The sequence below is a fragment of the Microcaecilia unicolor genome, chromosome 3 (genome assembly GCF_901765095.1).
Source record: "Microcaecilia unicolor chromosome 3, aMicUni1.1, whole genome shotgun sequence".
NCBI lineage: Eukaryota > Metazoa > Chordata > Amphibia > Gymnophiona > Siphonopidae > Microcaecilia > Microcaecilia unicolor.
The window spans coordinates 136,030,789-136,058,694 of NC_044033.1; the positions used below are offsets into that span (position 1 = coordinate 136,030,789).

The 27,906-nt window shown below is 40.3% G+C and overlaps 1 protein-coding gene across 1 annotated transcript in view; it reads right to left on the reverse strand.

Moving 5' to 3' along the window:
• Nucleotides 1–27,906, reverse strand: part of FMN2 (formin 2) — a 434,815-nt gene that overhangs the window by 177,306 nt on the left and 229,603 nt on the right. The window contains exons 9-10 of the mRNA XM_030196386.1: nucleotides 19,079–19,140; nucleotides 4,866–4,957 (exon numbers count right to left, since the gene is read on the reverse strand). Coding sequence (XP_030052246.1) covers nucleotides 4,866–4,957; nucleotides 19,079–19,140 — 154 coding nt within the window. The remainder of the gene's footprint in view (nucleotides 1–4,865; nucleotides 4,958–19,078; nucleotides 19,141–27,906) is intronic.

A 27,906-nucleotide genomic window follows, 5' to 3' on the forward strand; every position in this document is an offset into this window, starting at 1 on the left:
CAAGCGCTGGGGTTTAGGATCTCCCAGGCCTTTAACAATTTTTTTTTCCAACTCCTCACCAAATAGGAGAAGGCCTTGAAAGGGCAACTTCACCAACCTTTGCTTAGAGGCCATGTCCGCTGCCCAATGTCATAGCCAAATAAGACGGCGAGCCGCCACTGCTACTGCCATTTGTTTAGATGAAGCTCTGACAATATCATAAAGGGCATCAGCCGAAAAGGACAAGGCCGACTCCAGCCACAGAGCCACATCCGAGAAGGGCTCTGCTCCATCTCCGGGCTGTTCCACTGCCTGTTGCAACCACGCCAGGCAGGCTCTAGCAGCATAACAACTGCATGCAGACGCCCGAACAGTAAGACTTGCAATTTCAAAGGACCGTTTAAGTGCTGCTTCCAGCCTACGGTCTTGTATATCCTTCAGGGCAACTCCTCCTTCCACAGGGAGGGTAGTTCTCTTTGTCACCGCAGTGACAAGGGCATCTACTTTAGGCATTGCAAAGCGAGCCAAATGCTCCTCACGCAGAGGGTATAATTGCCCCATAGCCCTGGAAACTTTCAAAGGTCCCTCGGGGTCAGCCCACTGAACGGAAATAAGCTCTTGGATGGAGTCATGCAAAGGAAAGGCTCGAGCAGGCTTTTTGGTACTAGCCATCCTAGGATTCACAGAGGAGGCCGTGCCACTGTCAGGCTCTTCAATAGAAAGGACCTGTAGGGCATCTGAAATAAGCGCTGGCAGCTCATCACGGTGGAAAATCCTCACCGCAGAGGGATCATCCAGATCCTGTGGTAATTCTGCACCTGACTCTGGCTCCTCAGACCACGAAGGCCTGCCAGAACTCTCCAAATCCTCACAGCCCGACCACGAGGGGAAAAAGGAGGTGCACCACAATCTGAAGGGGAATTAGCTCTTCTACGCTTTTCTTTATGCCAATTATCAGGGAAAATAGCCTCAGCGGGCAGTCCCAGGCCAGAATCCACCGGGGGGGGGGGGGGGGACAACAATAGAAGGGGCCTCAGACAACCCTTGAGGGAGAGCTTTCAGCATGTATGCTTTATGCAATAACAACACAAAATCAGGGGAGAAAAACTTGCCCTGGGCACCCAGATGCAGTCCGGGGCTAGCCGCTCCCTGAGTAGCCTCAATTCGTGGTCCCCCCCCCCCCCCCCCGGGCTCAGGGCTCTCCGTCTCTACGGAGGCCGCGCCATGCGGAGAATTCAAAATGGCGTCCGCTGCCAGCTCTGAGCGGGAAGAATCATCGCTCGCCATGCTCTGGCCGGTTCTTACACCTGTACAGCATGATTTACAGAGCCCCGCTGCTGATTTGCGCTTGCCACACTGGGAACAGCGCTTTACATTCTCTGCAGCCATCGCCGAAAACTGCGGGAAAATTCAAAATGGCGGTTTCGCGCCAACAACGCCCCGCGGGCCCACCCCGGAGTTAGAAAACACTCTTACCTCACCAGACCGAGTATCACAGCTCTAGTCCCATAGAAGAATCAAAGGAAAACCTCTGTTCCTTTTTTTTTTTTTTTTTTAATGCTGTGAGGAAAGCAGAAGTAATAAGAACTCCGGAGGCTCAGATGAGTGGGAAAGGCAGGGAAAGGCGAACCAATGTGCCTGCATCCACTAAGTGGGAAAGGACAGGGAAAAGCAAGCTAATATGTCCACATCCACTGGGGCATGGGTAAGGCAGGGAAAGGGCTAACCTATGTGCCTTCAAAGTGAAGCTGCTATAGTCTCTAACACCCCGGCTAACAACTGGCAAGCCAGGAGCCACCCCCAAGCAGATTTTTGATGGAGCTCGAAGAAGCTGCAGCCACCCTGCTTGGGGAGATAGAGAATACTGAAGAGGCAGTGGAGCTGGCTGGCCATGAGGCACTGTGAAAAGTTGAGTGCTATCTCCCCTTGCTGGTTGATGGACACAACCCATACGTAATGGCTTCATCTGCTTGATGACAAGGAAGCAAAAATTAATATATTCATTATTCTTTTCTCCATCTATCTTGCTTTACTTACCAGAATATGAATGTTTAACAAATATTGCTAGTCAGAACTCACATATGGAGTTAAGGAGTTGCCTAGCAGTTGAAGCAGTGGGTTAAGAACCAGGGTAACCAAGGCTCAAACTCCACAAGCACTCCTTGTGGCTTACAGCAAGACATGTAACCAGTGGCAGCCCTACCATTAGGCCACCTAAGGTGGGGACTTCAGGCAGCACTCTTTTGGAGCTGAATCCACCCCCATGCCCGCCCTGCTCTGGCATTGCCCGACGCTCTTCCTTCCCCGAATGTACCTTGTTTTCTGGCTTTCCAAACGTCAGGGAGGCAGCGGTTCCCATATGCTGCCCTGCCACGGACCCTGCCTCCCTTAAGGCCCACCTCTCTATGATGTACCTCCAGTTTCCACAAAGTGGGGCAGGCCGTAGAGAGAAGGGGCCGGGACTGGCGGCAGGGCAACATGTAGAAACTGCTGCCACCCCGACCCTTGGAAAGCCTTGGAGCTACTACTGACAAGGTGTAAACAAAATACATACATTCTTTGAAATACAAAAATGATTTAGGAGTCAAATATAGCAGCCTTTTAAATGAAATTTAGTGCTATCAAATAGCATGTTAAACCAACAAGCAAATTCCCTTAAAGCCAAGTATAAGCAGACAATTATGCTTAAAGGTGATAGCTCTACACTCTCAAATCTCTTATAAAATTATGTTTTATACCTTCAAGTAGCTGTTATAATGTTGCCCAAGGTATATTTACGTAAAAGTAGGCACAGTGAAACCAGAGCAGCTATTTGTAGGAGATGTGGAGCTTTTTTACTAAGCTGCAATATCTGTGACCATTACCTGTGACCACAAGATAACATTTAATTCAGGTGCCTTAGGGGACATAAGTGATCTGCTGCATTTAACAGCTAATGCAGAATGGGGTGTGGACTATACATATAGGAAATGCAGAGGTAGTTAACTGGCCACTCTAACCATGTAAATGGGACCACATAAAAATTAGTCCTATGTGACTAGAGAAGTGTGGTAGCCGTGTTAGTTCACTTTTAAAGGTAATCAATAGAAATAAAACATGGAAAAGAAAATAAGATGATGCCTTTTTATTGGACATAACTTAATACATTTCTTGATTAGCTTTTGAAGGTTGCCCTTCTTCGTCAGATCGGAAATAAGCAAATGTTGGTAGATGAAACATCAAAGCATTTCAGTGACAGTCTAACAGGATGGGGATGGATAGGTGAGAGATCGGAAGAGTTGGGTGGATGAGGAACAGGGAGATATGCATGGAGATAGGAGGGTGACAAAGCAGTACAATTTTATGGTTTATAATGGGCTAGAAAACCCAGATCTTTGTTAAGTCCTGTCTGGTGGGTGTCAAAATATTTAATCATTCTGACTTCAAACGTCTTACGTTCCTGTATTGTTTTAAAGTTCCCTTTCAGGATTCTTACCATGAAATCACAGGTACAGTGTTCTGGTTTTGTAAAGTGCTGCCCCACAGGGGTGACATCCTTATTGGTACTAGCATTTTTCATATGGTGTCTATGTAAATTAAATCTCTTCTTTAGCATCTGACTTGTTTCTCCAATGTAGAAGCCTTCGTTGCATTTTTTACACTGAATGATATATACCATATTGGAAGATGAACACATAAAAGATTCCTTAATGTTAAGTATTTTTTCTTTGTGAATGACCGTGAAAAAATGTAAATTGTAAGGCACAGCAGTTCAAGTGCATTCTTCAGCTTTGGAAACCATCCCAGTGAGTATTGAGAGTGATACACACACGTGCCTATTGATTTTCTTTGTTTTCAGAGAACATATCATCCCATTTCTTTACTCCTATATCTAGTTCCTTTCTCGTCATCCTTGTCCAAAATAGTCAATGCTTTGCTTTCTAATTTGCAAACAGAAACTGAACTTTTAGACTAATTTTTTTCATAACATTGAAGCTGATGGTAGAAGACAAAGATTAATAATTAACTCAAAATGGATCCGTTTCTAGGAGTTAAGAAGAAATCTAATGCTTCATGAACACCAATATCACTATAGCAGCTTTTGGATATGTTGGCTTGGCTTTAACCAGGAGAAAAGAATTGTTAATGCAGCGGCTTTAAACTATGAGGGCCTAATATACAGAAGATGCCAAGCTCCTACATTTATGCTACTAAATTAAGCTCCTAAATTTGGGCACTATTTTCAGCCAAATCTAAAAGCATAACTTTTTGGCTGAAAATTCTTCTTAATTTAGGAGCTTAAAAGTTATGCTCATAAATTTAGGCCTGCCATTCGTTTGCCTAAATGTATGAGCCTAATTTATGAGCTCAGTGCTGGAAGTCAATGCTAAACTCTTAACTTCTTTCCCCTGTCCTAAATCTACTCCTGTGACTCACTTATATGCCCCTAAATTTAAGAGTTTAGAGAAATGTTCAGTAAAAATTTATACCCTCAGCCCTAGTAAATATGCAGAGGACAATTTATGAGCATAACTCTCAAAACAGTTTTTTTTTTACTAAAATGCACTAATAGATTTAGCACGCACTAATGAATTAATAATGTGTATTAAGAGGTCTTTTCACAAAGGTGCGCTTTTGAGCATGTGCTAAATGTTAGACACACCCATAGAATGGGCATCTCTAATATTTAGCGCATGCATATTTAATGCACTTGCTAAAAATGCTAGCATCCTTTATAAAAGGACCCCTAAGTGCCATGCAGCCCATGGCTAAACAATGGGCTGTGCAACATTTAGAATATGCTACATTCATTAGCACACCTTAGTAAAAAAACAAAACAAAACCTAATTTTAAGAACATAAATCCTTTGAATATTGGGCCCTACAATTTTTGCAAAACATGCTTACTGTTCAGGTTTATCCAAAGGCTTGGCAGTTTTTTTCTCCATGGAAGTCTTCACATGCTTTTCAATCTTATCCAATTCATCTGACTGTGCTCTCTACAATAGAAAATTGAAAGCAAAATACCATTTACTCAGCTGTATGCTACAAATGCTACTTTTGCAGTAATTTTGATTTTAACCAATGCATATTTTCTATAAAAGTATAGAAAACCTAATAGTCAACAAAAGACAGAATGAATCCAGGGAGAAGAAAGAATATGATAATATAATATTTCTAGTATGAGCATTAAAAAGTTAATTTGACTGATGATTTTTTTTTTTTTTTTAAATAGGTGTATCCTTTGAAAGAGGAGTCCAAAGGATTTATAAAGGTACATGACTGAAAAGAAAACCCTGCTGCAATTTTGCTTTAAAATCTCTACCATTTCTTCTCTGCAATTACAAAATCTTGCTGAAGAACCAAGGTAGGCAAATTCATTGGTATTCAAGCCTGAGGCCTACTTATTGACATGCATGCACCATGTTTACCCAATGGTTGATTGCAATGTGGTGTGGCAGCTGGATGATATTGAATGGAGATTTAGCATTTTGCCTTTTACCAGATTTTTTCATTGGTTTTTTTTTATATACAAAAAGAGTCAGCATATCACAATAAAGACCCCCTGATGCAGGCATTTCGCTGAAAACATAACCCGTCAGTTCTTCTAATAAAGTATCATCCTAATGCCAACCCACTCCTAAAGGCCCATTGTGCTTTATTTCCACAAAATGGTTGGCCCCCAAATAGCACCAGATTCCCAAAGCTGCTATCATCATCCCATGCCATGAACTTTACCTAGAGCATAGGCCACACCACTACCATCCACGAGCACCCTGCCTCAGACCCAAAACAATACTCAGCTCACCAGGACTGAGTCCAGGGAAGTGAAAACACTAAACACAAAAAACAAAACACACCAAGTAAAGAAAAACAAGCTCATGCTCCTAAGAAAGCTGCCCTGATAAAACCTTTCCTGCTCAAAGTATCCCCTGAACCGACTGGCTGTACAATACAAATTCAGTTAAATTTATAGTATCTACCTCTCCTAAACCCTGGTCCTCATATCTCTGACAGTAAACACAATAACAGTTCTGAAATATAATTGTGCCTGCCTCCTCAAGCTTCCTTAAGATATTTTCTCAGAGGAAAGTGTGGAGCTATCAGTCTATGATAGGGAAAATTCACCTTTTGGATATGTTCACTGATTGGTTGGTATAATAAATACCAGATGGTTATTTCCTCTGGTCCTATTTATGTTGCCTACCAATGATAATGCACGAAATTACAGGTTCCCCAAGTTTATTCCCAGAAGCTACTCTTATCATTGAGACTTTAATATCAGTTCAAATTAAACAATGAATTTAATCAGATTTTTCAATGGGACTGGTAATTACTGATCATCAACTACCTGTAATTCAACCTTTAAAGCAACTGGAACATGACATTGTTTAAATAGAAGGGAGCAAACTGAATCTGGCATCTTTTCTCATTCATATAGTATAATTACACAGATTCCTTCACTAGAGCAGTTTAATAGCTAAAGATTTTCTACCCCAATCACCTTTTGCTTCTAGTATGGGACAAATGAACTGTTGACTGAGTTACTAGCAGTCTTCAAGGTGAAAAGTTAATCCTCTTATGACAGATTGACACCTCTGCTTTTGGAATAAGAATGCATGAGTTTGTTACAAGATGCAAGTGCATTGAAACATATGCAAACATCAAACTCAAAGCCTTCTAGAAGTAAACAGTACATTTTTGCATGGTATCAATCACATTCTTCCCTTCCTCAACTTTCATTCAGTTAACTCAGTAAGAACCTACCCATCTACAAAGTATTTAGGACTTGAAAGAGCCGACTTGTTTTCCCTAATTATGTGTACACTTTTTTTTTGTTAAGGTCTGTCAAGAAACACTGGAGCAGGAAGAACCTAGTTACTTCCAGTTGCTGAACCCCCATTGTATAATCAAAAGCTTATCTATTTCAAGATGAGAGTGTTTGAAATGTAAGTATTGTGCACAGGGATTTCTAAAGAGAAATTCTGCTGGTTTGCAAAAGATACTAAAATTTCACACCTCAAAATTTATAAGCACTAAGTTATGAGCCTTGACATAACATATCAGCAATTAATCTTTAATTACAAAAGAAAAAAACAAAAACAAAAAAAAACCAACCTCTTCTTTATACAGGGGTCATGACCAGAGTGAAAATCAAACTATGTCTAATGCAGTTTATGGCTAATTTATTTTTAGATAAAGTTAAATGTTTCAAAAGCAGGATTATGAATCTTTTGAATAAACCAAAACAAAAGCTTTCAGTTTTCCAAAGTTTTTTTAATTCCCTTTTATTTTTCTTCAAATATGGCCGAACATACAGGTAGGGAGTATTTTTCAAAACACACGTTATGAAGAGACTACAGTACATGATTTTTTTTTTTTTTTTTTTGCAAAGAAATGTATCTAGATTTATGTAGGCAATGCATTTCAGTGGGGTCTTTTTTTTTTTTTCACATTTTATTGTATGTTTACATGGTTTTAATATGCACAAAAATCATTTAGGGGTATCTATTAATGTGCATAAGGGCCATAACATGCAATAGCAGCCCATTCTGTAAACAATATTTGGCAGAGGTTAGGGACTAATGGACCAATTATGTAACTTGGCACCTCAAGTAAGGCACCTTGATGCCCATGTGGTAAGAGCCAGTTCCATAGTGGCATCTTGGTGCCAAGATTACTACAGAATACTAGTGCAAGTCTACATTTAAGCATAACCACTTACACCAGATCTATGGCTGGCATAAGCTTGTGCACCTACCGTGTTTCCCCGAAAATAGGGCATCCCCATAAAATAAGACCTACCGAGGTTTTTGGTGCCCTTGGAAAATATAAGGCCTCCCCCGAAAGTAAGGCCTAGCAAAGTTTTTCTTTTACCAGTAAGTAGGGTCGCCCCCTCCACCCGAGATCGCCGGGCCCCCCTCCGTCGCTCCGAAACTAACCCCCCACCCGAGGTCGCCCCCATCTGAGATGGCGCCCCCACCCGAAGTCGCCGGACCCCACCCCCCTCCGTCGCTCCGAAACTAACCTGAACTTAAGCCTCCTTTCACTTTCCTTCCAGTTCGCAGCAAGCAGCAGCAGCAGAAGGGCAGGCCACTCCTTCCTTATGTGTCCCGCCCTCGCCTGACGTAACGTAACGTCAGGCGAGGGTGGGGCATGGAAGGAAGGAGAGGCCTGCCCTGCTGCTCCTGCGAACTGGAAGGAAAGTGAAAGGAGGCTTAAGTTCAGGTTAGTTTTGGAGCAACGGAGGGGGGTGGGGTGGGGTCCGGCGACTTTGGGTGGGAGCGCCATCTCGGGTGGGGGGGGGGGCGACCTCGGGTGGGGGGTTACCGGTAGTTGCAGGAGCGACGGAGGGAAGGTGGGCGGGCCAACCGTGTTTCCCCGAAATACTAAGACATCCCCTGAAAATAAGACCTAGCGCCTTTTTGGGCGCAAAAATTAATATAAGACAGTGTCTTTATATTCGGGGAAACACGGTAGATGCATCCTGCAGTGTGGATAGCATAGTATTCTATAACTGTGTGTATAAATTTGGTTCCATGTCCATGGTCTGACCTTATGTGTCCACTTGTACACCCTGCCCTCCCCCCCCCACCCCCCCCACCACAGAAACACTTGCATGCTACCTTATAGAATAGATCGGCTGCTAAAGCTTGGACACTAAATCAAGCATGGACATTGTTCAAAAATACCATCTTGGAATACCGGACCAGATGCATTCATGTATTTGCAAAGGTGGAAAGAAGAGAATAGCCAGCATGGTTAAAAGGTGAAGAAAAAGAGGCTATTACAGCCAAAAGATTATCCTTCAAAGAATGGGAAAAGGACACAAAGAAAATAAGAAGCAACATAAGTACTGCAAGTCAGATGCCAAGAATTAATAAAGAAGGCTAGAAAAGAATATGAAGAGAAACTTGCCACAGAGGATAAAACTCACAGTAACAACTTTTTCAGGTACACCAGAAGCAGAAAGACTACGAGGGACCATTAGATCATGAAAGAGCAAAAGGGGCACTCAGGGAGGAAAAGGCCATAGTGGAGAAACTGAACAAATTCTTTGCTTCAGTCTTTACGGAAGAAGATGTAAGAGATCTGCCTGTACCGGAAATGGTTTTCAAGGGTGATGATGTGGAGGAACTGAAAGAAATCTGAGTGAACTTGGAAGATATACTGAACCAAATTGAAAAATTAAAGAGTACTAAATCACCTGGACTAATTTCCGCTACATCATTTTTGAGATACAGTGACCTGAACTGAACACAATATTCAAGGTAAGGTCTCACCATGGAGCGATAGAGGCATTATAGTATTTTTGGTCTTATTTTGCATCCCTCTCCTAATAATTCCTAGCATCCTGTTTGTTTTTTATGGCTGCGGAAATATACTGGGTAGAAGATTTCAGCATATTGTCTAAATGACACCTAGGTTTTTTTCTTAAGTGTGACTCCTAAAGAGGACCTTAGCATCAGATAACTATGGTATTCTGATTATTCTTCACAATGTGCATCATTTTGCATTTGTCTACATTTAGGGGTCTGTTAATTAAGCCACGCTAGCGGATGCCACATGGCATTGCTGACACAGCTCATTCAAAGTGAATGGGCTGTATCGGAACTAGGGTACAGCCAGCCGCACTAGTGGCTTAGTAAACCCCAGCTTAAATTTCATCTGCCATTTGGATGCCCAGTCGTCCAGATTCACAAGGTCTTCCTTCAATTTTTCACAATCCGCATGCGTTCTGACATCTTTGAATAGTTTCATTTCATCTGCAAATGTAATCACCTCACTTGTCATTCTGATTTCTAGATCATTTATAAATACGTTAAATAGCACTAGTTCTAGTACAAATCCCTGCGGCATGCCACTATTAATCCTCCTCCATTGAGGAAAATGGCCATTTAACCTTATCCTCTGTTTTCTGTCCAATAACCAATTCTTAATCCACAGAAGGACAATGCCTCCTATCCCATGACTTCTTAATTTTTTTCAGGAGTCTCTCCTATGTCAAATGATTGGCTTCTTTCATCTCACAGTCAAGAAGGGGAATAATTTTCTCTGTCTGGCTAGACTAGATACCACACATGCAATGAGGGCATTTTTTTCCGAAGTCCCTTGACTGAGGGTCCATCAATACAAGTGCAGGTAGTTGAAGAGGTGTGTGTGTGGTGGTGGGGGGGAGGGGTGGGGGGGTTGGCTGTGATTTATACAGTTAATTTGCTGGTTTCAAAAGGTAGTTCAGCATATATTTCTGGCCTTCAATGTATTTCTTCTGTCTATAGAACTGGCCACAGAGGTCAAAGTTATCAAGTTAGTTATATTATCTATTGCCACATGAATCCCTGGTATGCAATTTTCCAAGATCTACTGGCAGTGACAACCCAACACTGTGTGATATTCCTACTGTTTTTCTGTGATTTCAATCTTTGTTTTGTTGACATAACCTACCCTGTTGTGAATATGCTTTTGACTTCCATGTCTTCATTAAGGTTGCTGCAAGTTAATTTTTCAAGTGTTCATATAGAGGGAAAAAGAAGGGAAAGCTCCTATGAATCAAGGCACAGGCAAAAATTAAAGTAGGGGAGGACTAATACAATTACAACTCAAGGGTTAAAAAGCAATTTTATTATTCGAGTAGATGTAGATCCGCATTTCAGAACAGGGGCACTGCCTCAGGAGTCAACAAATCAGTCTGGATATCAGTGTATACAAACTCATGTACCCATTTTACAAGGTGTGTGAAAAAAAAAGTGCCCCTGGTAATGCAAATATTAAGAGTAAAATATTGTGTGCTGCAATTAAACTGCAGATTTCAAAAAACGTGGTCACAAGAACAGCAATGCATCAAACAGCACTAGCCCAACTCTGCTGTGTTTTGATGGCGACTGGCATATGAATATGATTTTTTTCACTACAGGTTGGAAAACCATATTTTTATAAGACATCTGTATGTGACCTCTGAAGCAAGCACTAGATGCTGAAACACTGCCATGTTGGGTCAGTGCTGCTTGATTAATCAATAAAATTGTAACCACACTGGATTGGACTCTGGCTGTTTGTCATCTTTTCATTTGGTAGTCACCGCTGTCCCTTTGCTATTTTATTGTGGAGACCTCTCACAAATGGTGTTTCCCAAACAAGGTCTTTATTTAAACCAATAAAACGACCCAACACAAATCATGTTTCGGCCGTAAAGGCCTGCGTCAGGGGTCTATGAGTAAACATAAACATGATAATCATAACCGAAAGATGGCCACCCATCTTGTTTCGATAATACGGTTGGAGACGCCATTTTATGGGGCTGTCCTTAGAGATGGGTGCCCTGTTCGATTATGCCCCTCCAAGTTGCCAAGCACTTACAGTAGGCAAGGAAGTGAATATGTCAGTAGAATTCTAGTGTGCATAGATAGGGCTGAAGCAGCTAAAATGTGTCAAGTTCTAAATATTGCAACTACACAAGACAGAGGACATCTATCAAAAGTGTACGAGTCTTCACCTTAAGGCTTATGAAGTAATATTATAGCAAACTAATATATGTATACTGTATAGGAGTAGAGGATTATAGCACTACTTAGATACAAGAAAAGTACAAATTATAAACAAGAACATGCATTTTTCTGTGAAAACATAGTTTTTAACAAAGGGGAGGTAAGATGAGGGTAGACTGGGTAGCCTAACAGATCTTCAAGTACATCTTCACTAAAAGAGTTTTCAGAGCAGGTGGCAGACAGTGACAGCATTACTGACAGTTAAAGAAAAACACAGAATTTTGCTGGTGAAGGCAAGGTAAAACTGAAGATCACATATGGTCTTGTATTGAAGAAAAGATATGTGAAATAGTTTTATTGGTGGAACCCTATAGTTATTCATCATAAATGTGTCTATGACAATGGTGGCAAAATTTAGTCTGTACTAACTTTAAATAATAATAATAGGGAGTGTAGTGATTACAAATTCTCAAAAATTGTTCTCTGCTTAGAACTACAAATGGTTTGTGTATCTACTTTCACAAACAATTAAATGAAATGAAGGAGAAAGGTCAGAAACTATAACATCACAAGCACCACAGCATTGCAGATGAAGAACTCAATTCAGTGTCTAATTTTAGAGCTACTCAATAAACTGCAAAGATTTATCATTAAATCACAAATAAATTATTTAGTAAACTATGCAATTTAATGAGGACTTAATTGCTCAGTACACATGAGTTGGCCTTCAGGGCCATAGTTTTTGAAATTGAAGCGAGTTTAGGTCTGGCGAGGGGCCACATTTCATTCACTTCTAGAAGTAATAGCACAATGCCAAGTGCATGCAATCAGAAAAATGATTGCATTTGGAGGATTATAAAACAAATGCTGCCATATGTGTTCCCAAGATCAAACAGCATAGCTGAAGACTAACACAATGATATTTAAGGGTCTGGCACAAGAGAACTTCACAACTGGGAATTAATGTCATGGGCCAGCGTGAAGGGAAGGAGAACATGTTTAATTACAATTTGCTTTAGTTTCTTGCAGAGAAACACAGAAATGTGATAGGGTGGACAGTTGAGTGCATTGTTTCCAAGATCTGTCCACAATTCACTCTCTGAACCCAAGATTACAATCCAGAATTTTCAATACCATTTTTTTATAAATTTAAACATCAACTATCCATCAATATATATCTTCTTTAAAGTATTTACTCAGAATAGATATCCTGTCAGAATTTGAGGGAAGTAGGATTTGAAAGCAAAAGCAAAAAAAAAAAAAAAATGTTGCCATATGCATTGCAGAGGTCAAACAGCAGTTAGAGAGTAACACCACATAAGTAACAGCTAATATTGGGTGTTTTTTTTAAAGCTGCGTTTCATGGACAAGCAACCCTGATTTGCTTTATTTATATATATATATATATATATATATATGTTATGTTATGTTATTGAATACACAACATGGCAAATATCTTGCTTAAGAGAATTCTCTAAACACAAATAACAGCAAGCTTATTTGATTTTACTTCATTTTATGAATGGAGGAAGAGACCTCAGATGCTCGGTTTATCGTTGTAACTGGTTGAACAAAACTGACGTGCGAACTTCCTCACTGGTCTGAAAAACCTCCTTTCAATCAATTTATGTTTTTTTATTTTTTATAAGTACTTTTTCATAATTTCTTTATTGATTCCTTTCTTTCATTTCTTCGAACCCGGATAGTTCTTCTCTCTTTTAAAGATATTTAGGGCACTTATATTAATTTAAAGATAATTCTTTTTGGTTTGCTCAACAGAGAGCCTCCATTTCACAGCATGCTGCCTGTTTACTAAGTCACATTATAGGCACGTTATTTAACACGCGTTAACCATGTACGTACCTACAATATCCCTATAAGTGCCTACATGGTTAGTGTGCATGCTAATTGTAGGCACATTAAAAATGCTAATGCCTTATTAAACAGGGCCCTTAGTGTCCTATCCAATGAAACAAAATGCGTAAAATCTAGAGCTATGTGGACTTATCTTTCAAAAGTTATATTACTGAATGTGTAACAACTATTACTTTTAGTTGGTTACGCTCGCACAGGTCTGCCTGTTCCTTGATCTCAATTCTTGGTTTGAACATTTGGCTCCTCATAACTAACAATTGTATTATCCCTCAAGATGAATTACAATAAAAGCAAAACTGAGGCAGACCTGTACGAACATAACCAGATATTTTATGTTATACCAGATCTTCTATTCCACCACTACCTTGAAAATTCAAGGCAGATTCCATTGAATAAGAGGCCACACTAATATGTCCAGGAAATTACAACAGAAGTCAATGATAACAAGCATGACCAGACTACTGTACCTGAAAAACTGCAATAGAGACAATGATAAAATGATAAAAACAGCAATTAGTTTGAATCACAATACAAAAAACCACATTTACAAAAATGTTTTCAATTTTTTTCTGAAACACAGATAATGTCTGCAAGATCTTAATGAAAGAGGTAATGTACTCCAGATTTCTACCATCCATTATTGTATAAAGAAAGATAAATTATTGCTGGAAAAATGTAATAGAAATTGATTTTGAGTATTTCATCTTACAGTAGAGCCATGTAGCAGTATTATTAGGTATGTCATATGAGGGAAAACTGGAGTACATAATTTAAATTGAACCCTGATGTAACGGGTAACCAATGCAGCTTAGTATAAAAACAACTGAATTGTACTTGTATAGTCCAAAAATCAATCTAATAGCTGTATTATGGATGATTTGTAACTGGTTGATCAGAACCTTAGAGTAAACTGCCAAAGTGAGTTTACAATAATCAAGTTTTGACAAAAGGAGTGATTGAACAAAAACCCCAAACGTTTCAGCTAAAAAAACACTTTTTTAAAATAATCCTCAACTTTCTAAGGATGTGGAAACGTTACTTTATTATCAAATACCATAGTGTTGCATAGAATACTCCTAAGATTTGTGAATGTAGATCCAATGAGAAGGTGTAATCATCAAGTTCCTGGACATGCCTTGAGTCATTATTAGGTCGTATTCATAGGAACTTAGTTTTCTCTCCATTAATTGTAAGGCGATGATCCAGAATCCAGTACTTGTTCTGATACACTCTCAAATGTGTTCCAAGGCTTCTGTCCAAGGCTGGATCAAAGGTACGATGACAGCAGTATCAGCACAGATTAAAAAATAAAAGCGAGAGGGGGAGCCCTGTGGAACTCCACAGATCGCCATCCACCTCTCAGAGAAGATTCCATCTTTAACCACATAAACATGGTTAGCAAAAAAGCCCTAGAACCAACCAAATACTGACCATGAATTCCAAACTGATGAAAGGTTTCCGTCATTAAATCCAAATCAACCAGATCAAATGTGCTGGAGAGATCAAACTGTATAACTATTGCAGACTGACCTTTACACAATAATTGTATCCCATATGCCACCAAAGAGCCTACTACAGTTTCCATACTATGATTCTTTCTCAATCCTGATTGTGTGGGGTAGAGATCATGTTGAGCTAGATATGTCTCCAATTCCTCTGTGAAAAATCCCTCCATCACCTTTATAAACAGGCGGATGGAGGCATAGGATGGTAATTGCTCACCTCAGATAGGCTTACCTTTAAATTCTTCTTATATTTGTTATGAAAAATGTTACGCATACAATATTTATATATTTTTTTCTTTGCAGATTTTAAAGGCATACTATTCATTTATGGGCATGTCATCTGCTTGCCTGGATAAGTACATTTAGTCCCAATTCTATTTAAAAGGCTCACATATCCTGCAAAAGATATCATTAACGGTCCCTATTATCTCCTCCCTTTTTCAACTACTTAGTCTTCCCTCTATTTACTTATTGAATTTATAACCTGCCTGGTTGCCATGGCTCAAGGCAAAGTACATTTAGACATGCAGAATTAAATATATGATGAACAAGGTTGACAAAGTTACAACAGAGGCAGAAGAGCACATAATGCAATACAGTGCACAACAGAATCCAATCTCACGTGTAACGCATCCAGATGGTGACTTAAACACCTGTCTAAACAAATAAGTCTTTAAGCCCTCCCAAACAGTGTAAACACTTGTCACTTTGTACAACTCATTTGGTAGATTATTCCAATATCTTGGTGCAAAAATTGAGACAGATGTAACATAAACAAACTGATTTCTGCCTATACTTCATGGCGGAATGAAGTATGTGTTTCACAAGCATCCACAAATTGGACAGATGTGTGCAGTTGTGAAAAGGAGAAAGACAGCCAGAACAGATTATATAAAAAGTTAAATAATATATACAAATCCTTATATTTCATCCTGCATTTCATTAGGAACCAGTGGAGCTGTATCATCATTGGGGTCACACGAGCAAACCTCAATTGCTTTAATAACAATCTTGCCATGTTCTACACCATCTGTAAAGCCTTTAAAGCAGCTGCAAGCAAACCCTGCTAGATATCACAATAGCCCAGGTACAGTTGTACTAGGACCTGCAACAGTATGGAATTCAACTTCTAGGAGATGCTACAAATATTGAGCAATCTTCATCCTATGGAATGCACCCTACTAAGTATGTGAGGGCTATGTCAACCTCCAATCCAAAATAACTAAGCCTGAAGGTTATCTGGCATTTATCATATTCACATCCTCACTTCTAGTATAGTTAGTGGGATATAAAGAGGATCTTGGGATATAAACATTACCTCAGTCTTTTTAAGTTTAGAGACACAAACATGCCAAATCACATGCATTTGGACCCTTCTCTAGCCTACGTGTTGAACTACTTTTCCCCTCCTACACTGGTCCTTTGGTTCCTTGCTATCACCCTTCCCCGGCATCTCTCACTCACTCTGCCCCCCCCCCCCCCCCGATTGTCCTTTAAACTTACCATAGATGTCAGAGCAGCTAGTGCTGCCAGTGAACAGGACACATCTGGTCAGATTCTACTTCCTATTTCCCTCTGCTGGTCCCGCCCCACCCCGGTGGAAACAGGAAGTTGAATCAGATGGCTGTACCAGCAGAGGGAAGGCAAACAGGTAAACAAATCAAGATGCAGAGTAAGGTAATCCAAGGTACAGCAGCCCGTGGTGTCATTTGCTGAACAGAATCTGTGGTATTTTGCTCTTTGTGAGTAGAAGGCTGTGAATTTATAGAGGGCTATTTTTGGTGAGTTATTTGATATTGGTTTCTTAGGTGAGAAGGCAGAATTATTTAGTTTTATGATTTCTGATTGGGGAAGGATATGGGAGATTCTTTTATACCGATATTGTTTTTTTCATCATGGAAATTTATCTGGTGCTACCTTTATTTTATTTACATGGCTTCAAAGAGGCAAAATAAATCAGGGACATCAGTAGGGACTGGGCGAAGAGCACAAGTATGTGAGTAACTAGAAAACCAGCCTGTTATCTGGCAGAAAGAGAACTTTCTGCTAGTAATAGGGTTTTGGGAAATAAGAGGGATAGGAATCTTGGCAGAGGGTGAAAAAAATCTGTCCCAGTGGCAGATGACTCTTCACAAGTGCTTGTATTCGAAGGAGCGGAGCGCAGTTTCATGATGGGTTACAGCCTACGGAAGAGCCGTGCACAAGCACTCAAAGCACTGGAAGATTTGAAGATGGTAAGTATGATGATGATGTGATTGAATCAGAGAGGGTGTGGGTGCCTGGTAATTTAAGTGCTGGAAGGGCTTGAAGGGGGGTAGGAGTGAGAATGGGAAGTTAATTAAAAAATTAAAGGATAAGACATTTTTGAGAAATTTGCACACGGTTGAGATTTGATAGAGAGAAGCAGATGCATAGAAGTAAAGGGATGGATACATTGCAGGTCTGGGAATCTGAGTGAGCATTCATCTCAGTCCTCCTCGTCCACCGCGTCTGAAATGGACGAGTTGGAGGAGTGAATAATGTTGGGATGTCAGTGCCTGCTGCAGTTAATAATTTGGAAGGAGGTACAGTATCTTATCAGGGTATTACGCTTTGTGCTATAGCTCCTTTGGATTGTCAAGTGTCACAAAAGGTGACAAAAACTTTTGCAAGGCAAATATGTGGATTTGTTTTTCCTTTTGGAACATGATGCACATGCAAGTGATCGTAAAAAAGCAGATGACAGAAAAGAAGACAGTAAAAACCAAAAGAGTAAAGTAACTAAAACAATATTTAATTGTACAATAGCTTTCCATATTTATGCTAGTATGATAAGTGTGGCAAAATCTCATTTATCTTGAGGTCTGTTGTGCAATGCGGATTTAATTTTGAGAGCTTATAAAACTTATGGTGGTTGGACCTAGCTGAACTACAATGAGCACTTTAGTGAAAGGTAAGACTGAGTCTTGGGGTTTTTGAAATATGGACTTGTAGTTAGCGGAAATGACTCCTGTATGATCAGTGAGGCCTAGAAGTTTTGAGGTAAGCCTTGGACAATGGCAGTCTGGATTCTCTGTGGGGAGTTTACCAGCAGGCTTATTTTCGAAAGAGAAGGGCGCCCATCTTTCAACACAAATTGCAAGATGGGTGTCCTTCTCACAGGGTTGCCCAAATCGGCATAATCAAAAGCCGCTTTTGTGCATCCTCAACTGCTTCCCATCGTGGGGATGACCAAAGTTCACGGGGGCGAGTCGGAGGCATAGCGAGGGTGGGACTGGGCCGTGCCTAACACATGGGCGTCCTCGACCGATAATGGAAAAAAAGAAGGGTGTCCCTGACGAACACTTGGATGACTTTACCTGGTCCTTTTTCTTACGACCAAGCCACAAAAATGTGCCCTAAATGACCAGATGAATTGGGAATGACCTCGCCTTACTCCCCCAGTGGTCACTAACCTCCTCTCACCCTCAAAATTTTTTTTTTTATATTTTTTCCAGCCTCTATGCCAGCCTCAAATATCATACCCAGCTCCATGACAGCAGTATGCAGGTCCCTGGAGCAGTTTTAGTGGGTGCAGCCGGACCCATGTCCATTCCCGCCTACCTATTACAATTGTGGTGGTAAATGTGAGCCCTTCAAAACCCACCACAAACCCACTGTACCCACATTTAGGTGCCCCCTTCACCCATAAGGGTATGGTAGTGGTGTACAGTTGTGGGGAGTGGGTTTTTTTTTTTGGGGGGGGGGCTCAGCACACAAGGTAAGGGAACTATGCACCTAGGAGCAATTTCTGAAGTCCACTGCAGTGCCCCCTAGGGTGCCTGGTTGGTGTCTTGGCATGTCAGGGGGGCATGCCAAGACATGTCCATCAATTCTCCTCTGCCCTGCCCTTCCTCCCTCCCTCCCCTCGATGTCCCGCGATTCTCTCCTCCCTTCGATTTGTACCTGAACGTTCTCCGGCTGGCTGGCTGGCACTGGCTTCCGTTCCGTTTGTAACATCCCTCCTGACATCAGCTCGCCTCCAGCGTTCCCTTCCCTCTCACTGTTCTGCCCTCTGACATCATTATGTTTTGACGCGAGGGCGGGACAGTGAGGGGGAATGGAACACTGGAGGCTGGCTAACGTCAGATGTTACGAACCCAGGCAGCCAGACATGGAACACTGGAGGTGCAAATTATTATATAGGATATTTCTGTAAGTAAGCATATGGTAGTGAACAAAAATGCACAAATGTCAGGGTTGTGGATATGCAAATAACCTTTCATCAATTACTCACATTTTCATAGAGGGCTTGAATAGTCTCCAAGTCAACCACAGTGTTGTCTAAGTTCAGAATAGCTAGGGGAAAAAAAAGAATAGAAAACAGCTGTCACAAAAGAAAAGTTGTCAATGAAAGAATGGTTGAACATAATACACAGTGACAGTTTTAAATACCTGCTGGTCTTTCTGCTTAAGGGTTTTAACTTTATTAATGCCTCAAACTGTTTTTTCAATAACTGTGGAAAAGGCACCTAGTAGAGTCACATATCAAGTTCTTCATAAGTCTCATTGACTCCCAGTCCTCATACCCTCTAAAAAATATAAAATAAAAATCCCGCGTGAGCACAATTAAAGCTAGAAGATCAGAAGCAATCTTCAGATACCAGGCTTTCAGGATTATACCAATCTGCAACAACAAAATGGCTTAAATAAAAAGGTTCATTCCTTTCCATCCCTTGTTTGTTTTGGTCTTCAGCTGATTAATCCACCAGTCATGTAGTGTTAAAACCCTCAACAAGGCTCAAACCTTCTATGTATTAAGCCAACACTGTTGGTTTTAATTAGTATTGCAGTATACAAATGTGATATAAATATAGGAAATCCTGCCTTAAGTATAGCAATAACTCCACATACTACTAAAGTTCTATGGTGTTTTTGTTCCCAATATACTTCATTTTTATATTAAACTGAGGCTTCTAACCAACTCAATATTTGACCACATATCAATACTGTGAATTGTTATCTGTTCTATCTAAAAAAAAAAAAAAGCAAATTCTCTATTTATTTTAATTTCATCTATGTTCTAGTTATAATTTTGTGTGTAAACCTCTCAGATGCAATAATGGATGGTATATCAAATGTTAAATACACTTTAAACTTGAAGAGAAGAGTCAAGATTCATAGAGAATTAAATTTATTTCTCTTTCACCATACTGTAGAGTGCTGGCCATTATTTGTACTCCATAATGACAAACAATACAATATTCTGATGGGCCAATGCTCAGAACTTGGTGCTACCTGGAACAGAGCCCAATCAACACCTGGGAGCAGTGCTCTCCAATGCTCAACCTTAAAAAATGCAAATGATACAAACGCTATTCGACTGAAAGCAAGGGGGGGAACATGACTGGTGCATGCGCACAAGAGTTGTGCAATAAACATAGCTCTTGTACACATGCACCAGGCAAACCTGGAAGCAAAGCGCACATCAGCCTTTAAATATAAGCTTTTCAAAAGAAAATGTCACCTTAAAAGCTTATATTTAAGTGCAGAAAACAGGAAGCAATGTGTGCTTTCACTTTCGGGGTTGCTCTGACTCGCATACATTCGTCTTTCACTACCAGCGCTTACAGGCTTTCCAATTAAATAAAAATCAAGAGCTTTTAAAGAAAAAATTATGGTAAAACCTCTCTTCAAACACCCCAATGCGTGCTCCGAGCTGGCATTAGTTTTTCAGCGGTAAGGGTGGCTTTGTTTTGTGCGCTGTTTTCTAAGCATTGGGAGGGAACAGGAAATGACTTCATCAATATCCACTTGTCTATATTTGCAAGCTAGTTGCACTAATCTTTGGTGTGCACATTGTCTCCTATGCTAGAGCCCTTTGAGAATTCTGAGTTCATTAACACCAGCGATAGTCCAGCGCTAATAGCCTCTAGCACCAGTGTAAGCACTAGCCCAGGAATGAAAACTACAAAAGAGAAAGAGAGAGATTCAAGAATAAGAACACAAGAACAATGGGTCATACTCTGTCAAATCGCAGGTCCATCAAGCCCTGCACCATCTGCAATCATGTCCCATCCAGGTCATAAGTACCCAAGCAGGATCCAAAGGGGCAGATCCATTCCCCATGGTTCATATCTACAGATGAATAACAGCTTTCCCAAGCCTAAATGACTAATGATGATTTATGGACTTCCTTTCTGGATACTGTATATACCTTTTTTTAAGTCCATTTAATGTTTACTGCCTACCAAATGCCCCAGCAACCAATTCTACAGCTTGACTGTAAACTGAGGCAGCTTGATGTCTGGTAATCCAGGTAGCTTAAAAGAGTGATAAGAAAATGGATAAAGCTACATGGGTGCTAGACTTCAATTAGTATTAAAAAAAGGGAGGCAATAATGCTTCTATACAGGCCACTGGTGAGGACTCACTTAAAACATACTAAGTTTGGACAGCATAAATATTCTAAGGAAGGTCCAGAGAAAAGCAACTGGAGCAGTACCAGATGTGCGCCCAAAAACATATGAAATAGAATTTGAGGACCTGAATATATACACCCTTAGAAACAGGGGAAATGATGCAAATATTAAAATACTTGAATAGTATTAATGCATAAGTAATACAACCTTTCCAAAGCAAAGGAAGATATACAACTGGGGGACATTCTATGAAACTACAAGGAAACAGATATGGGGCAGCATAAACAGTTTTTCATGAAAGAAATAGTAAGCATATGGAATGTCTTCTTGGAGGAGGCAGTGAAGACAAAAATGGTGGTAGAATTCAAAAAGGCTCAGGAGAAAAAGTATTCCTTTACGGCAAGAGGATGGAAATAAGATTTTGGGAATAAATTAACCTTTGGAACCTATATCAGGCATGGCATTAGCATGTTTTCAGCCCTGTATCAGAAATCAGAGATGGCAACAGCTGTCTTAAGCTTAGAAGCCAAATCACGAGACTGGGCTGAGAGAGAAAATGGTCATCATTGTCCTTTCCAGTTTATAAAAAGCACTGAAGACAAATTCCAGTGCATACATCAAAAAATGCTGAGGGTATCAGTTTTTCAATCCACTGGAGAAAAGGAACCTTCCATGGTGCCCTTATATTTTTGCCACTCTAGACACAAGTCCTTTTTTGGAGGGGGGGGGGGGGGGGGGAGGGGAGAAGAGAAATTTTTAAAAAGCAACTGTCGCAATCACTGTGTTCCCCAGTTTACAGACTTCTGTGGTTAACCAAGCTCTGTAATAACTTCCCAACCTCTGTTGAATGAATCACGGCTGCATGGGACTAGTGGTCACTTTAAATCTGGGTTTCTCAGCCCAGTCCTCAGGGCACACCAAGCCCCATTGGGTTTTCAAGATATCTGCCATTAATATGCATGAGATAGATTTGCATACCAAGGATGACACAAATTGCCAATCTCTCTCATGAATATTCATTGTGGATATCCAAGAACTGCACAGAGAAGGCCTGCTCTAGATCCTTACCCCAGTACCTCACTTATGGGAGGCATATATGAACACAAACATAACAGCCTTAAATTGCCCCCTTTTTTTGTTTTCCAACACCATTCTACACACCTAAAGTGTGGGCTAAGTTTATACAGCACATACAGAACTCTTGAAGCACAAAGACCTTTTGTGTGAGTCAGGATGTCGCCTGCTTGTCTGGGTATAAAAAGGGAGACCCAAACTGTTATCCTTTCAGCACAAATGTTTAAATGCAATCAGGATTGCTACTGTAGACTGTTTAATCTAGAGACATTGAGCTGCATGTCTTTTCAGAGAGAGTTCTTGATTTGGCAACACTGGAGCATTGTTCTCTCTATTGTTTAGATAAGCACTACTTGAGCTTGGCAGGTGACAAAACCTTGGGTGTGGAGTACAATTGGAGAAGAGGGCTCAATTTGGCATGCCACCAGCTAATGTTTGTATAGAGCTGGCTAGGTTAATGCGCCAGGAATATTAATATGTTTGAGATTATTTTCCTATAAATGTCTAAAGTCAACTAGTATACCATTTCCTGGGCATAACACTACCTGGCTCCTTATGAAATCTAACAAAAGCTGCTCTTAGAATAGCAGAATGACAGGAGGTCACCTGAGTGCAAGGGCACTTCCTGAATGTAATTCTAAAGCTCAGGAAACCTTTAAGCGGTGAAAGGGGTAGGGAAATCACATGGTCTCAAACTACAAAGCAAAGCACAGAGAGATCTTTACCCTTGAATCATATTTCTTACATACTACATTTTTCAGATGCTTTAACAAATAGCGATTACAATGACAAATGACATGGGAACAAAGTTCCAGTAAATCTAAATTCCAAGAATATGCTGCAAGAAATAATACCAAAGCACAAGTCGGACTCAGGAAGTAAAACAATTAGATATCTATTATTCTGGTGGCATTGACCAATACAGAAAGTCTAAAATCATATAAAATGATCATAGCTGTCTGCTGACAAAAGTAACAGCTACTGAACAATGCAATAAAAAGGTGTTTTTTTTTTTTTTAATTCTGCTGCACATGGAAGGAAAGATTGGATCTACTGCTCCAAAGCAATCCAGTCCCTCATTGTTTCCTAATATAAAACCTGCATATAATAATGGTGATTAAAAAAATACTTTCAATATCTTAACGGACGCTTTCTGAATAACCTTTTACAATAGGTGCATAAGTACCTACGCGTATGCAGTGTGCGTCAAATCGGCATTACTGCCCCGCTAGCGTGTGCACCTGGCAGTAATTCAGAGTTTGGTGCGTGCCAAAAACCTGTAGTAGAAAACAATTTTCTATTTTCTACTGCAGGGGCGTTCATGGCAGTAAATCGGCAGTTGGCACATGCTGGACGGTTACCACACGGATAACACATGAGCCCACAATGAAATATGACTAGCATGTAGTTATACAGTGTTATAATGTATTCAAAGATGACAAGGTAGGAAAAGGAAGATAAAGTGGCATTATATAGAAATATTAAAGCAATATAACCTCAGGGCCTAAAAGTTAGAAAAGAGGCACCAGGAAAATCTACAGAGAGGGAAAATCAATCATCTATTTATACTGGGTGATACAGAGATCTCCCTAGCAGTCCTATGAAAATTTTGAGAAAAGCTCCTTTTCAGTTGCGATGTCATTCATGCATTGATATAAACCTTGTTCCCTTTTTTATCTGAATGTATGCATTTCTGTTTTTCCTTGTTATAAGTAGTTACTTTAATAATTCCGTAAAATACCTTTTTTTCCTGCTTTATTTTCCTGGCTAATTGACTAAATAATTAGTTATACTAGAACATAGCATGCCTGGTTTTATGTTTTTAAGTCGTACCAAAGTCCATTAAAACCTAGCATCCTGTCTCTACAGCAGCCAGTCGGGGTTACAAATACTCTTAAGATCAGAGAAAGATTAATTTCTCATTATTTTTTTTCAATAAATACAATTTATTGTGGTCAGTTTTGAAGGCTGTATCTTGCTAAGAATGTAAAACGACTTGAAGTGGTGCAAAGAAAAACTACAAAAATGGTATGGGATTTGCGTTGCAAGACTTATGAGGAGAGACTTACTGACCTGAACATGTATACCCTGGAGGAAAGGAGAAACAGGGGTGATACAATACAGATGTTCAAATATTTGAAAGGTATTAATCCGTAAACAAACGTTTTCAGGAGACAGGAAGGCAGTAGAACTACAGGACATGAATTGAGGTTGAAGGCATGCAGACTCAGAGAGGGTGGTAGATACTTGGAATGCCCTCCTACAGGAAGTGGTGGAGATGAAAACGGTAATGGAATTAAAAAACGTGTAGGATAAACACAAAGGATCCTGTTTAGAAGGAATGGATCCACAGAAGCTTAGCGGAGATTGAGTGGCAATGCTGGTAACTGGAAAGCAAAGCCAGTGCTGGGCAGACTTTTACGGTCTGTGCCATGAAAATGGCGTATACATATAAAGTATCACATACAATGATTTTATCTTGTTAGGCAGACTAAATGGACTGTACACGTCTATCTACCATCATCCACTATAACAAACATAATAAACTTCTTTATTAAATCAATCATCACTATCTAAAAACATACATATACAAATTTAAAACCATTGCCTTATTGCACTGTACCACAATGTAAATAATTACATCCTATATAATAATCACTTCTACTCTGCACATTTGCTGAGCTGACAAGTCCCAAAGTTGTGGAGAAGATGCTCCTTCAACTCGTTCAATATCAGATCATTTAGGTGGCCAGGTCCAATAAAAGCTTCATGGTGTTTTTTTAAGCAACTAATAAAAACCTGTCCACAGTCAGGAGTTGCTATAATCGCCGTTCGTTCGTTCTCTCACTCTTCGCTCAACAGTTATTTGTTACAGCAGTGTGTCAGGGATTCAGACCAATGGGACTCCATGCTCAATCAACCAAGTCTGTAGCTCAAATCCAAGCATGGCTATCCCAAGTGTACTGGGCTAATGATTTTTTTTTTAAATGAGTTTTACCACTAGCGACTTGACAAATATTGCGAAATCCACCATACTAAATCATCAGAGGTGGGTGGTAAAGTACATATACTTTGTTTACAGTACTTAAGTACAATTGGCAGTACTTTTACTTGTAATGAACTACAAGAAAAAAAGGTTTTGCAAAAAAAAAAAGTAACATTTAAGCTGTACTTTTTGTACTAAGTAACAAAGTTTGGAAAGTAGTTTAAAAAAAAAGTATTTTCCATTCCTCTGCTTCTCCCCCTCTATAGGCTTTCCAAGCGGTGTCAAATAAGGCTTGCAGCTGATTGTGCCCAAACTTCCAGTCCCCAAAACAGCTGAGCTGGGACTGGAAGATCGGACCCAATCAGATGCAAGCCAGGGTCTAACATCACCTGGAAATCCTAGTCCTCACCCTCTACTCCTGCCCCGAACAGCAGTTGATTGGCTATCAGGTTAAAGTCCATTCCTCTATTTCGCCACCTTGGAGATCTCAATGTGGAGTTCCTCAGGGCTTTCCCCCTATCACCAACCCTATTTAACATTATGATGACTCCACTTGCAACGGCGTTATCCAACCATGGCCTGAACCCTTACATCTATGCAGATGATGTAACTAGCTACATTCCCTTCAGATCTTCCTTAGCCGAAATCTCAGATGCAATTCAAAACAGTTTTGTCATAATGTCCAATTGGGCAAACACATTTAAGTTCATGCTTAACAAAGAAAAAACCCAATGCCTCATTCTGTGCTCCCAGTACAATAAATCTATCCCAAGCTCGATTGCTGTGCTGGATTACACCCTCACTATCGCAGATAGCTTGAGGTTGCTTGGTGTCATTCTGGATTCCCACTTGTCTCTTGACCTCCAAGTAACTATTATGAAAAGAATGTTCCTCTCCATGCGGTCACTTAAGCGCATCAAGCAATTTCTACCATGTGACCTTTTCCGGACTCCAATCCACTCTCTAGTATTGAGCCATTTCGATTACTGTAATGGGATTTATACCGGGTGCAAAGAACTCAACCTAAAGAAACTTCAGACGGCGCAAAATACGGCTGCGAGATTAATATTCGGACAATCAAGGTTTGAAGCAGCTAAACCCCTTAGAGAGAAACTTCACTGGCTCCCGATAAAAGAGCGTATCGAATTCAAAATCTGTGCTCTAACCCACAAGATTGTATACGGGGAAGCTCCAGCTTATACGTTCAGCCTGATTGACCTTCCTTCCAAGAATTCAATAAAGCCTTCTCGAACCTATCTTACTCTCCACTACTCTAACTGCAGGAATCTGAGATACAAATTACTCTTCAGCTCCTCCTTTTGCTTTGCAAGTCCTCGTTACTGGAATGCTCTACCAACTACTTTAAAGGAGACTACCGACCACAATCTGTTCAAGAAAGTCCCTCAAGACTTATCTATGTGGTCGAGCATACTCTTCTGTTATTTAACTTCCTACCAGCCCTCGTTTGTGTCTTCTGTTGTTTGCTCCCCTCCCACGATGTTACTTATTCTCTGCCCCGACCTTGAATATGTATAACGGTTCTTTTCATAAATGTTAGCCACATAGTGCCCACCATGGTGGGAATCTGTGGGATATAAATGTTCTAAATAAATAAATAAAATTATTTTGTCATCAAGCTCAGCTGCCTCCCCAGTCTGGACCACACCTTCACTGCATGCGGGGCCTGATACTTCTCCCCTCTTATCCACCATGGACCTTCAAGAACAGTCTTGCTCCCTCCCTCCCATTGCACCTCTGCCGGGACTGCGTTAATAAACTACCAAGGGAGACTTGCGGGACCCGGCTCTCTGTATTGCCACTAGTGCTTCCTATGCCAGGCCTGCCTCTTCCAAGATAAACTTCTGTTTCCATGCCTGGCACAGAAATCACTAGTGCCACTGCAGAGAGAGTCAGGTCCTGTGTGTCTCTCATAGTAGTTTATTAGCATGGGCCCAGCGGAGGTGCACAGGACAGAGGGAGGGAGGGCTGTGATGGATGGGGGAGAGAGAGAGAAAAAAGAAATTAGGTAAGACTGGATGGGTGGGGAGTATGGCTTCTTGGGGGTTCAGTTGAAATTTTATCTACATATTTTTAGTTTGTGGTTGCTTATTCTATACTTCTTTAAGGGCTACCTATGCTCATGTGTGAGAAAGGCTGGATATTCTGTTAGCTTCAAGTGTCTGTGTAGGACTGATCTGTACTAATCCAGCTTGTTTTATTTTCCAGTAGGTGTAGGTGTATTAATGTTCTTCTGTCCACTGCAATGTTTAGGGTGCTGTGTGTGTGTGTGTTTTTTTTTTCTAGGAAGGACCTTGTGAGACCCCCTGGAAGTCAGAATGTAAACATATAGATTCTGTAGTCCAACTTTTTATGAATACTTTTTACTTTGTAGTAAAAAAGTGTTTTTTAAGAGCTGCACTTAATTACTTTTACGTATTTTTTTAGATAAGACTTTCTACATTTACTTCACTATTTTTGAAGCCAGTACTTTTACTCTTTACTTAAGTACTTTTAAAAAGTAACAATCCCATCTCTGTAAATCACCTTGACTATATCCCTCCAGCAAAAAATTCCATAATCATATTGATATTTAAAAAGCCTCATTAAAATGAATAATCCTACATTATACTAGTTTTGATTGAA